The 13,280-nt window shown below is 41.1% G+C and overlaps 1 protein-coding gene across 2 annotated transcripts in view; it reads right to left on the bottom strand.

The window, feature by feature from the left end:
* Positions 1-379: 379 nt before the first annotated feature.
* Positions 380-13,280, bottom strand: part of Pdcd6ip (programmed cell death 6 interacting protein) — a 48,483-nt gene continuing 35,582 nt past the window's right edge. For both annotated transcript variants that reach the window (XM_021635773.2, XM_021635774.2), the window contains exons 13-18: positions 9,679-9,927; positions 8,360-8,494; positions 7,231-7,325; positions 5,333-5,456; positions 4,536-4,720; positions 380-3,738 (exon numbers count right to left, since the gene is read on the bottom strand). In XM_021635773.2, coding sequence (XP_021491448.1) covers positions 3,564-3,738; positions 4,536-4,720; positions 5,333-5,456; positions 7,231-7,325; positions 8,360-8,494; positions 9,679-9,927 — 963 coding nt within the window. In that variant the 3' untranslated portion in view covers positions 380-3,563. The remainder of the gene's footprint in view (positions 3,739-4,535; positions 4,721-5,332; positions 5,457-7,230; positions 7,326-8,359; positions 8,495-9,678; positions 9,928-13,280) is intronic.

The raw sequence follows: 13,280 nt of genomic DNA, 5'->3' as shown, positions 1-13,280 counted from the left end.
GTACATGTATGAAATGCCACAATTAAAATTAACATGCACTAATAAAGAGGGGGAGGGAAGATGAACACACTTCATTATCCCTTCTCCAATTAAATGAATATTGTAATAACTTTATTGACCTATTCCAAAATTTAGAACAAAAAAAAAATGTCTGTAGAAGAAAACCCATGTCTGAAAGAGCTGTGACCAAATTGCTAATTAATGAAAAACACAGTTCGCCCATAACAATCAAAATATGAGACAGCAGCTATTAAAAACGAACAGGCTTCCTTCTACAATCCTATACATTCCTTCCCACCCCACCACTTGTAAAGCCAACCATGGAAACTATGAAGCTGAAAAAGAAACACTTTAAATAAGAATTCATACTCCACAGAAGTAAGAATCTTTCAACTTTTATTTCTAGGATACATTCATCTGGAATCTTTGTTTCTTTACAATTTTCCCCCTAAGAGAAATGAATACAATAAAAAATATAATCCAACTACCAGCAATGTTTATAACCAGAAAGAAATCTAAAATCTCCGGTGTGATAATATAGGATATATATATTTCTTAAAAATATAAACTTCATACCAGAAATAAAGCCTGAATATTCTCTTTTGTTAAAAATATAATTTTCCTTCTTTGCTCTTCCATTCAGTTCTAAAGTCTGTATTTAAACCAGCAATTTTAACTCTTCTTGCAAAGGTTTTGTCCAGCTTGTGCCCTGTTCTATACTAGGAATCAACTAACAATGGTCAGTCTTAGAAATGATAAGCCACAGGGACTTAAAAAATTCCCACTAGCAAACTGAGGCCTGTTTACTATTTTATCCTGTTCATGCAATTAGGAAATGTATACAAAGGAATGTTTGCAAACTATAAATTTCAACTGAAAACAAAAACATTAATTTGTTTTGACTAGAAAGGTAGCTAGCTGGCTGGGACAAAGGTGGGAATACAACTGTGACATTCACACTTACACTGGGGGTGAGGGCCATCATTACAGGGGTGCTGGAGTGGGGACTAGGGTGTCTCAGAGAGAGACTGGTTGCTGTGCAGTGACATGTGACTGCTGTTCTCAACTAAGAAAGAGACCAAGGACAGAGAAATGGCTCCCTGGTTGAGAGCCTGACACCACACTGAGTGGTCAAGTCATGGACCTCTGAGGACAGAACAGCCCAGTCGGGTGGCTTTTCCCACTTCTGACTCCAGCAGTTGGCAGATAATCCATTTCATAACAGACTTAGGAAGCCAACATAAATGGCCTGGGGGCGGCTGCCTTCATTTAAGAAGGTAACAGAAAGTCTAATTATAGACACGGGATAACATGCTTGAGCCAGAGTGGAACCCTCTACCGCCAAGTGAACAGCGCCATGCACAGTAACTTCTGCAGTGCGTTCTGAAGAGCACAGCAAACCGAGCACAGGGTTAGAGTGTGCTGGCAAACCCATGCTGGCGAGGGCCACCACCTAGTTTTCTAGGAAGGACAATAGGCACGTGAAGAGGTTTTCCACCAGTCCCTGTCAAACTAGACAAGCTTAGGAAGGCAAACCAGCACTGCAGGTCAACGGCGCCGATCCAGAGACCAGAGGAGCATCCTGAGCAACTTACAGCATGAGACAGCAGGAGGGAGGCCTCCCTAAGGAGCTGAGCTGGGAGGACCCTGGGAGGGGCAGCCCTCTCACTCTGACGTCCTCTGTGACCCTGCAGGAACGGCCCAGTGCAGTGAGGGATGGCTGCTGGCCTTACCCCTCCTCCCTTTGCCTCTCTGATACATTTACCCTTTCCTTTAGACCTCCAATCCCCTTCCCCCAAGAGAATATTCAGGCCATTTATTTTCTTTTTTCTTTTCTTTTGGTGGTTGTTTTATAAGGAGTAGACTAGCAGACTGGGAAGTCCCTAACTCAGGGGATGTCTTATGTCAGCATAAGATACTCAAGCGGGAAGAATATAGAACTTAAACGGCATTTACAGAGGACTCAAATAAACCCATCGCATACACTGAGTGACCCAGAGGACTGAAGCTAAGCAATGATATGTTTGTTAGTTTTGCCAAGGTTTAGCTATCAGATTTTAAGCCAATGTCCATATTCCAGGCAATCAGTCATTTATACTGAATTAGCACATCTTTGTGTTTTCTGCATACAACAACAAAATAAGTTGCTTTGAAATACACATATACTTAAACCGATTTACTCCCTTTTACAATCGTATCTTCAGTCTTACATTTAAAATATCAGCCTAAATTCTCAATGAAAGCAACAGTGGACTGAGTGACAGTATCATTTAAATGAGATGATAATGCAAGAAAAAAAATCAACATTAAACTAAGAAAACAAACATAGATTAGAAACCCATTCATACAGCTAACATACCGGAAAAGAACCTCACACAGACAAAGCCCACCGAGACCCGGGACAATGTCCATGTGCACAGCTTCCTGGTCCAGAAGGCGTGTCCTCATTGTCACTGAGGCCTGGACAGCAACTGACATATTCCAGACTCAGCAATTGTCCTGTAGCTCCCTGGATTACAAAATAACCTCAGCTTTCAGGAGCCACAAAAAAATGTAAAAATACTAAGAAAATTTAGAAGAAGGGTTAAGATCTGTTCAAACACACTGTGCACTAACTGAACATTACAGGAGAAGAATGGATGGAACCAAAGACTAAAAAGGCACAGGAAATTTTCTCCATGATTCTAGCATATCAGACGACACTCTATGGCAGCTACTCATTTTAACTAGATTATGGGTGGAGGAAATAAACTATTACCAGAATTTGCATCATTTTCTTGGAAAATCTAACAATAAAACATTAAATATATACTTTTTAAATTTTATATTTATTTGAAGAATCTTTGGTAACAATTGTGTCTCTTCCACATTAGAGGACTTTTGAACGTAAATGTCAGAGTGTGCTTACTAGTTAGCATATGAAAGATAAACTGTGGCGCCTGCTATGCTTTGGGCTTTCGTACAACAACCTTGAACCTGACTGTTACCTTGCATGCTCACGCATTTCAACACAATACATTTAACCTGTGAATATACAAAATAAGAGGCTAATACCAGAAAGGAATTAAGACAGCAATGAGAATCAATGACAAAACATAACAATGACAACTGTTCTTAAGTAATTTATTTTTAAATTATAAGATTTACAATGCCTTGATTATGCAAAATATCATAATAGAAATTAAACTAAATCAATAAACCAAAAGAGAAAGAAACTTTTCCTTAAATATCAGTACTTAAGCCATCTTTGTCCCAACCGCATTGTATAAAGTATGCTAATTTCAAATGTTTCACTTGCAGGTTTAATTTCTCATTTTCAATGTTTTATAAACTGTAATTTTTTTCAAATGCTATTATACCTAGTATTTATACTGCAACAGCAGCCGACTCTCACGAGTGCGATCAAATGTGGAGGTGGGCCCCGCCTTCAGCTTTCAGCCACAGAGAGATCATCCACGTAACCAGTAGAGCAAGGCTGCTCGAGTGGCCAGAGCACGGCTTACAGCACTGACGGCAGCTGCTGCCCTGTCCCTGGGGTCGGAACCAACCAGCATGTGGCAGCATTACTGCTGTGGGTAGTAAGGCTGCTGCGGGGGCTGAGGGAAGGGATAGGCGGGCTGCTGGGGTCCTGGGTAGGGAGCCTGTCCAGGGCTCTGATGATACACTGGTGGGTACGGCATGTTGTACTGGCCATATGCGTACGGGTTGTAGCCCATGGGCATGGGCATTTGGCAATACCTGATGGTGAGAAGAAAACAAAACACTGAGTTGGTACATCAAACCCCACAGAGCGAATCATAAAGTCACTACTCCAAAGTCAGTTTTTCTACAAAAACCATTTTCCTCTATTTTCCTTCTTCTAGGAAAGAGGAGTGATGCAAAGGGCTTGTATCAAGATACATAGAGAAAAAGCATTCCTACTATTAACTGAGTCAAAGAACATAACAGTTTTAATACTACCCAGAAAATAAGTTGAATCCAACTACTAACTGTTCACTTTAATGAGGAAGTCTAGTTCCCTAGATATGTTCCTGTTCAGGACTAGAGAGATGGCTCACTGGTTAAGAGCACTGGTTGCTCTTCCCAAGAACCAGGGTCCAGTTCCCAGAACAAATGAACAAATGAATAAATAAATGGATTTCTACGAAGAAGGCTAACCTTCAAACACATCTCATAACTGTCTAAATTTCTATTCAGTTTATTAGATACTGATATCTCCACATACAAGTATATAAACAACACTTTATTATCTTTGCTTCACATAAATAAGGACAGCCAGGGGACATATACTTAGTAAATTTCATACCAAAAAAGATGTGTTTATAGAAATGCATGTTAAAAAAATAAAAATAAAAATCCTAGACACGTAGGAGTAGCTCTTGAGCTACTCAAATAAGTAATTATAACAGGATTTTTAATTTCTGGGCAAGCTAACAACATGGTTAGTGTTCAGAGAAGGGACGAACCTATCTTTAAAGACTAATTACAGCTAGAACTTAGTCAATTCTTGGTGACACAGAGTGTCACTGCCTTACCCGGGATATCCTGGATAGGTAGGATATGGTGGTCCCTGAGCCTGCGGAGGGGCGGCAGAGCCAGGGGTCTGCTGTGGCGCTGGTGAGGCAGTGCCCACCCCTGTGGAGGCAGCAGCAGTGGGAGGAACTCGGTTTGCCGGAAGCACAGGAGGTGGGGGCCGGGCTGGAGGCTGGGGCTTAGCAGGCTGGAAGAGAAAGCAAGCAGTGATTCACGCAGTATGTGTCACAAACTGCTGGGAGCTGAACTTAAGGCAGCAGGCTGAATATGCAACCAAATACTCCTTCAACTGCCACTCTTAAATATTAGCTTACTACTCTAGAATGTGGCTGAGCAGAGGCCATCGCTCCTCCTGGTGCTGACACCAAGTCACATGCTGCCTCTAACAGTCAGGCGCGTTACTGGCTCATTCTGTGATCCAAATTCAAATCAAGGTTTGTGTGCCACAAAGACCATAATGAATTGTTCATTCTCATCTACAACTCCCTCCCACCTTCTATGTATTTTAGAAAACAGGTGTCTCAAAATCTGCATCTCATGCTCTAGGTTTGTTCAGCTGTTTCTGAGGACATGGTTGACCATCTTTCTCCATTTGCAAGGGGAAAGTACATTCTAAAGGTGTTGTTTCACTCAGCCTAAACATTTTGGGGGGTGAGAATTCCTGAGTATCGCTGTGTTTACACACTGAAGGCATTCAAAGATTGGACCCTGGCTACAGGTGGGGACCACGAGTTCCCTGCACCTCAGCCTTCAAAGCTGGCCAGCTGCAGGAACACAGCAGAGGACCTGGCCTACTCACCGGCATGGTTCTTGGAGCTGGAGTTGGAGGAGCTGTTGCATGTCCCCCTGCCGGGGAGGACTGATAGGCCGGGGGAGGGATGGATGGAGCGCTGGGCTCTCTGGCGATGCTCTGCTGCAGATCCCTTGTGAAAGACAAGGTGTTAGACTGACACCGTGAAAAAAAAAATCTAAAATGTCACTTTTTTGGTTTTTTTCTTCACATATGAAGCAAAAAATGACTCCTAACTCTATTTTTAAAACCTAACAGAGGGTGGATTGATTTTTCTCAGACATCTTAGTTACAACTCAAATAGTCTGCTTCCTATCTAAGAGTCAATTACAAAACAAAGAGCTAGTAGCTCAACTGTCAGAGACCTACGACTCATTCAGTCACATGGCTAACATTTCAATCAGGGTATGACATCAGTGTCCACACAAAATAAATCCAAGCACCAGGGATGCAGACACAGAAAAACTGCAAGTTTGGGGCCAGCCTGGCTATCTAGAGGAAAGCCTGTCTCAAACAAACAACAGAATAAAACAAAGATGAGCACTAATTATGCAAATCATTGTGTTAATTTGTAGAACAATTTTCGACCTGTTATTTAAAGATTATGGCACTGAACTATTTTATGTTAAAAGATAATATAACAATGTCACTAGGGTCACCTGCCACTTGGGTCATATGTCATTAAGGTCATCTGTCACCAGGGTCATCTGTCATTGAGGTAATCTGTCACTCATGTCATCTGTCATGACAGGATCATCTGTCACTAGGATCATCTGATACCATCTATCACTAGGGTCTCTGTCCTTAGGGTCATTCTCACTAGGGTCCTCTGTCACTAGGATCATCTGTCAGTAGGGTCATCTGTCATTAGGGTCTGTCACTAGTGTCATATCTCACAGAGGTCCACACACTCCATTGACACGATGGTCATCAGCCTCCCAGGGCACACTCAATATCTGCAGTAGGACCACTAGTCCTGAAGTGGCCATTAGTCACCCTTATCACAGCCACCCTCTCACCCACCACCCACATCTTCACTCTCACAAATGGGCCCAGATGAAAGATAAATTAGACACACTATAAAAGAAAAGGATGTAGGTACTTAATGTAAGTAAATACTGCTAACACATGTAGAGCTTTTAGTCAATATTAATACTCTAAAGGTCAGACTTTGAAAGATCTAAAGTATATACATATACGATAAAGCCTCAGCACAGACTTTTCCTTTAACGTACTCCAGTAATTAACATATTCATGGGTGATCCAAAGAGCCATCCAGAAACAGTCAATTTCATACGTTTCCTAAATATATATAGACATATATCCATATATGAGTGCATATACATGTATGTGTATATGTCTGTACATATATGTGTGCATATACATTTATTTACATGCTTAATTAGGGTTACCCTGCACAAAAGACAAATAAAAAGTCTAGTGCCAGGTATGGATATCTCCCCTAAGGTGTCAGTCAAAGTTCTAAATTCTGTTGGCTTATTCACGCAAGCACAGCGTCTTTGTGTGAATATGGGGCAACTTCTCTGGGTTGCCTGCTATGTCAGTCCTCTGTCAGTCCTCTGACATACAGCTGCCATGTCAGCCCTCTGACATACAGGCCCCGCTTTCTCAATGGCTCCTGCAGAAAGAAAGGACTGTTGTTTTCTCAAGTGTTCACCTGTCTTCCCTAGACTAATACTCCTGAGCCTTTCCACATCTATACCCAGCTCTACTCCCACACTCGGGGTTTCTGCTCTTCTTCATTCTTTCATCCCTGAGCAAGATGCCCTATGGCTCTGTGAAATACTCAGAAGAGAAGAAGGCAATTGCTGCACCAGCACCACCCAGTTCATCCCAAACACAAGAAAGTCACTGTAAGTACAATCTGATGCACAAAATAAACTCACTTCAAGAGCTCGTCTCTCTCTGTCTTCCGGGCAAACACTATGTCACTGCATTTGTTCTGGAACCTGACCAGGATTTCAGTCAGCTCATTGTAAAACTATAAGCAGAGAGCAAATACAAGTAAGAAGTTAAAAAGCAATTTTAATCTAGGGAAAAACAAAATCTAACAATAATTTATCACTGATGCTGAAACTAGAAGCTGAAGTCATTCATGCCATCAACTGAGTTAACGTAGTACTAAACATACTCTAAGACTGGTGAGGAAATAAAACTAATGCGACTATGTTTACAAAATACTGGCACTAAATATTAAATGACAGTAAGTTAAAAGTTTTATAACTGGGAACATGTTCCCAATCCAACAAAAACCAACTATTAAATGATGACTGTAAATCTACTGTCATGTGGGCTAAACCTGCATACTAACTACAGAAATGCAGGAACCACTGCAGATAACACCAAGGCTCTCTGGAGAACTCCTCACGTTATCTGCTTGAACAACGCATGAGTCCCAATAAATGGCACCACACTGTCCCCATTCCAAGGCTTGACATTCAAAGGCCTGCTGAGGATGAATACTGCATCTCATCAAATCAACTTTACTCAGTGCCCATTATGGAGTTAAGAAGCAAAAGGAATTTTACATCTGAAAAATTTAAAAATCACTTGTCTCAAAAGCAAAATAATCGGAAATACAAAAAAAAAAATCTAAACCCTTTCATGTACAAAGGGAAGAAAGCACTTGGAACATATCTGAAAACCCCTTTGACACTCAGGCAGGTCCCAAGCCTGACATCACCATACCACCAGCACAGAAGATCAAAGCCATGTGTCCCTTCTACCATAGATGAGTCCAAACAGCCTTTAAGAAGATGCCACTGGCTTCTGATACCTCTAATTCCTGCTATCTGCAATATGTTAGACCCTTCTCTACAAAATTTATTCTTCAAAGTTCTGCCAAGATGTTGCTGCCTCCACTGAGAGTTCTTGCTCTACAAGCCTGACTGAGGCAAACAGCACTAAAACCAAATCAAAAGCACAATACTTGATCCATGTGTAAAATCAACAGCATCCCACTCTCCTTTCCCATCTGTAATCGTTAGCTCTTGTCCCTCATGTAAGCACGTATACCTTCGTGCCCTCCTTCAAGTTAGCTACAAGTTCAACAAAGTTATCATATGCAGTTGCCAGGTTCTTCAGAACTTCTTCTCTTAAGTTAGCTTCATTGTTAGACTGCTTCATTTTAGAGAATTCTTGGTGTGAGACCTTGGTGAAAAAAAACAAACAAAATGTATATTTACTATAAATTTAATTCAGCTTAAAATACTTTTACATTTTCGTTCATTTCTTATTTATTGAATGCACGTTGGGGGGGAGAGTTCCTATGCCACAGTACACATCTGGAAGTCAGAGCACTAATTTCAGGAGCTGGTTCTTCCATTACACAGGTCCCAGGGATTGCGCTCTGGTCATCAGGATTGCTGACATACAGCTTTATCCCCTTAAACCATCTTGACAGTCAATCAAAATCTTTGCACTGGGGCTAGGTATAGTGGCACACACCTTTAATCCCAACATTAGGGAGGCAGAGGCAAGCAGATCTCTAAAACCACCAAGCCTGTCAGGGCTACACCATTAAGCCCATCTCAAAAAACAAAAATACAACAATAACAACAAATGTACAGATCTCTTCCAATTAGGACATTGTGATTGATGGTATGCACCATTACAAGTATCTGAAATTTGTTTTGTGTCAATATACTGCTTTAACTTTTTTTCTTAAGAAAAAAATATCACAAATCCAATGGATAGCAAAACATAATCAATAATGGTAATCAATTTTTAACATTCAATAACACAAAAAGCACCCAGATAAAAACTGTTTATTTTAGAATACTTTATACCACCACAGAATTCTGCACATTCATTGATAAAAGGCAAAGTCTCAAGTCTTGTTAGTCCAAACTGATGTGTAAATAAATGTAAAGTCCATTGTGTATTTGCCAGACAATTCAACAGGCAGCAACGATCCCAACTAATTTTGAATCTTCCCTACATGTGGCAAGAAAAATAAAAAGGAAACACTACAAATGACTAGGAAAACATGAGCCTGAAGTAGAAATGCCTTCTAAACAGCATATAGCACTCTAGACAGAGAAGTGGCTTTGCTTCTAGTGCTGGGAACTGAACCGAGGGCCTCACACACAACAGGTGAGTACAGCCACTGAGAGTGCATGCTGCTCCTAACACAGCACTCAGGAGGGAGACACACAAGGATGGCAAGTTTGAGACATACCTGTGTCACAGTGACAGTGAAGTGAGTTCCAGGCCACCTGGGCTGTAGAGAACCTTTATTTTTGCAAACTATACAGAAACACCATGTTCTGCTCTGTGAATTCTTCAACGGTCATAGGTCTGGCACCCACCTCCTATTAAATATATAAATTTACCTGTATATTTTTTAGAAGTCCCTCCTGTTTCTTCAGAGACTCTTGGACTTTAGTGGTTAGACCACCATAGATCCGATCCAGTTCAGTGACAGAAAGAGCCTCCTCATTTATCACACCATCCTGGGCCAGAGCTGTCAAAAACTTGCTTGTCATGTCAAAATTCACTGACTTCAGGTCATTCTCAAGACCCTCTCTTTCCTTCTTTATTTCATCAAGATTTGACAATAAGGATTTTAAGACATTTACAACCTAAACAGTAAAGACATACATGGTCAGTGGAAGGGCATCCCTGGGAACAAAGCCCAAGGCTGAGGAATAATATCCCTGAGCACTACCTCTTGGGTCCTGAACATTTTTTATATTTTTGAGACACAAAACTTTAGTATTGGAAACAAATGTTCCTGTCAAAGTCAAACAGTTACAACCAAAAAATATTTCAAACTAAGTTTGGTATTACACGCCTTTAATCCTAGCATTGGGAAGCAGAGGCAGTGGACAACTATGAGTTCAAGGCCAGCCTGGACTACATATTAAGTTCTAGGTCAGCCAAAATTATATACAGAGAGCCTGTCAGAAAGGAAGGAAAAAGGGAAAAAGGAAAAAGGAAAGGAAAGGAAAAGGAAGAGGAAATAAAAGGAGATAGAAAAGGAAAAGAAAGAAGAGGAAAGAAAAGGGAAGAGGAAAGGAAGGAAAGGAAAAGGAAGAGGAAATGGAAGGGGAGAAGAAAGAAAAGGAAAAGAAAAAAAAAGGAAAGGTTAAGTTAGATTTCCGGGCTATGAATACATGTCATTGTTTTCAGCTTGCCTAACATACATGAGAGCCTGGATTCAATCCCCAGAACGACTGTTTCAAAAGAAGGGAAAAAAAAAAACAGTATTTCTGCACTGGACTACCAATAGTCTACATGGTGGACTTAGTTACTTTTTAACCAGGGCAAGTGAGTTCCTGGAAAGTTCAATATTCTCATTTGCAAGATAGAAATACCTGTTTCAGAACCACTATAAAGAACAAGGTGATCCATGCATTCAGCAGAATTTCCTGTATAGGGCAGAGCCTCACCTGCTCCCATTATTCTCTGTTATTCAGATTTGTAATACCAGCACAGGGCAGAGCCCACTATGCAGCCACTGCTACCCAGCTCCTCAGCTTTACGTATTCAGCAAACACTGAACACATTTTCAACTACATAGAGGCTTTGAAACCAAAGCATTCAGATAGATTTAAAAAAAAAAAAAAAAAGAAAGAAAAAAAACAATATAAAACATATCAGGAATTAAAATCTCATTTATTTAGTGAACTTAAGCTACCTCTTTAATTATGTGCCATATTTTTTATTTAACAAGGTGGAGTAATGTGTGTGAGTTTAAAGTGTTAGAAAACTATTGCATATTGGGAGTACTAGGAGATGGCTCAATGAATGAGCATTAGTACCTGAGCACTAATGCTTTTTTAAAAAGGGCTGCAAACAGTGGCACATGCCTGTAACCACCCCATCCCAGTGAGGGAGGAAGTGGTGAGGTAAAACAGCAGGAGGGACACAGGGACTTACTGCCCTGATAGTCAGGCCAAACACTGAGCTTCAAATTTACCGAGACCCTGTTTCAAAAGATGGGAAGAAATGATGGAGGAAGAAACCCAGTAACAATCTCTGGCCAACTCAAGTGTGTGCTCATGCACATGTGAGCATGTGCTACTGCGCACCTGTGTGCGCGTGCGTGCACACACACACACACACACACACAGACACACACACCACAAAATAAATTCTTTTTCTACTAGCACATTTGATAACAGACTAAGTTCGTTTTAAAATAGTCTGCAGACTGTCTGGCTAACAAAAAAATCAGAATGAGAAAAAAGGCAGGAAAGAAGAAGTGATGTCATCCTCATGTTTCATCAGCCAATAATGAATGTAAGCTGTGGAGGAATGGAAATCTGCAGAAGAGCAAAGAAGCTAGGACCCACCATTGGAGGACCACTGTCTGCAGACAGACTGTGCACTTCTGACATAGCACAGAAACTCAGAACCTCTCACAAGCTGCCAGGGCTTCTTCCCAGATGAGGGAGAGACAGAAATTTTTGGCATTAGGTTTGGTCACACTGTCTATGGAGTATTAAAGTCTATGAGAGACGGAGGAGCAGGTTCAGAGAGCAAATCAATCAATGAGTTGCCTAAGCTACAACAACAACAACCATTGGTGAACACTGAAATTAAACCTCATATAATGCCTACACCTCATAAAGCATTCATCAGTCTCTATTTTCATAGTCATTTAAGAGTGTAAGAACCATTCCTAACTTACATGTCATATAAAAACATATGGGAGACTGGGTCCTTAAGCTTGTTTGTTGGTTGGTCTTAGACTATGGCACCCTTTACGGCACTTACCAGTGTCACACACATTAGGGACATGAGGAACTATAACTTTGCTAGTAGTGTCAGGCTTTGTCACTTTATTTCAGAGAAGGGAAATATGAAGGGAGACCAGAACAGAGAAATAGGACCCAACACCAGCTATCCTGGAGGCTTTTCCCTCCAAGAAGGCCACCGTGCTCAGCACAGCTCCTGGTACACAACATTGTTCTGATCCATGGTGATGAGCACTCCTGCCTTCTCAGTACCTGTTGATAAACATTCTCCAGTTGAAAGAACAAGAGAGGGAGCTGGAGAGATGATTTAGAAATTAAGAGCACTTGCTGCTCTTTCATAGGACTTGAGTTCAGTTCCCAGGACCCACATAGGACAGCTCACAACTGTCTCTAACTCCAGCTCCAGGAGATCCAATGCCTTTGGCCTCCAGAGGCATCTGCACTTATACACACAAACCCACACACTGATAAACACACCTACACACAAAAATAAAATAAAATAAATCTAAAATAAACAAAACAAAACAAGAAGAAGATGAAAGGGTATGCCTACCAATTTAGAAAGTGCCTGGGTGTGGTTTGGATTCTGCCATGACAGAGAACTAGCTCAGTACCATGGACAACACTCTAAGTCCAATGGACACTGACTGGTGAACACAGCAGTAATGCCAGCTCTTAAGAAGTAGAGGCAGGAGAGAAGTCCAGGGTCATCTCTGGCTACACAGCAAGCCTGAAGGCAGCCTGAGCTACACTAGGCACTGTGTTAAAAAAGGAGAGGGAGCAGGAGAGAAGCTATTCAGAGAACACAGCTTTAGGCAGTGTTCTTCCAAGAAGGTGTTTTTCAAGTGAAGATGCCCACTCCTCTGGCCAGATTCAGATCCACCACTGGGTAAGGTCTTGCAGGCCCAAAACAAGACTTCTGGCTCCAATGCACAACCCCATGTGGTAGCCCCAAGCATCCAGTGGAAGGATCTTCAAGAATAGATTCCCAGCAGTCTGAGCTTTCACTCTTCAGACTGTCAATATTCTAATACTGGACACCCAAACAGACTGATGGGAAGAGGTATTCTTCACAGTAACAGAAAAAAACCTCCATCATCAAACTTTGGCTTCTGAACAAAGTATGTGTTAAAAAACTATCAATTCAATAACTGTTTCAAATGGCTATATGTTTGGCTTTTGGTTTTTTCTCTCCTACTGAAAGTAAGTTTTTTAAAAATGACTGCTAATGA

Source organism: Meriones unguiculatus, chromosome 6, assembly GCF_030254825.1.
Source record: "Meriones unguiculatus strain TT.TT164.6M chromosome 6, Bangor_MerUng_6.1, whole genome shotgun sequence".
Classification (NCBI taxonomy): Eukaryota; Metazoa; Chordata; class Mammalia; order Rodentia; family Muridae; genus Meriones; species Meriones unguiculatus.
Note: the sequence above shows the minus strand (reverse complement) of the source record. Positions and strands in the feature narration are given on the sequence as shown.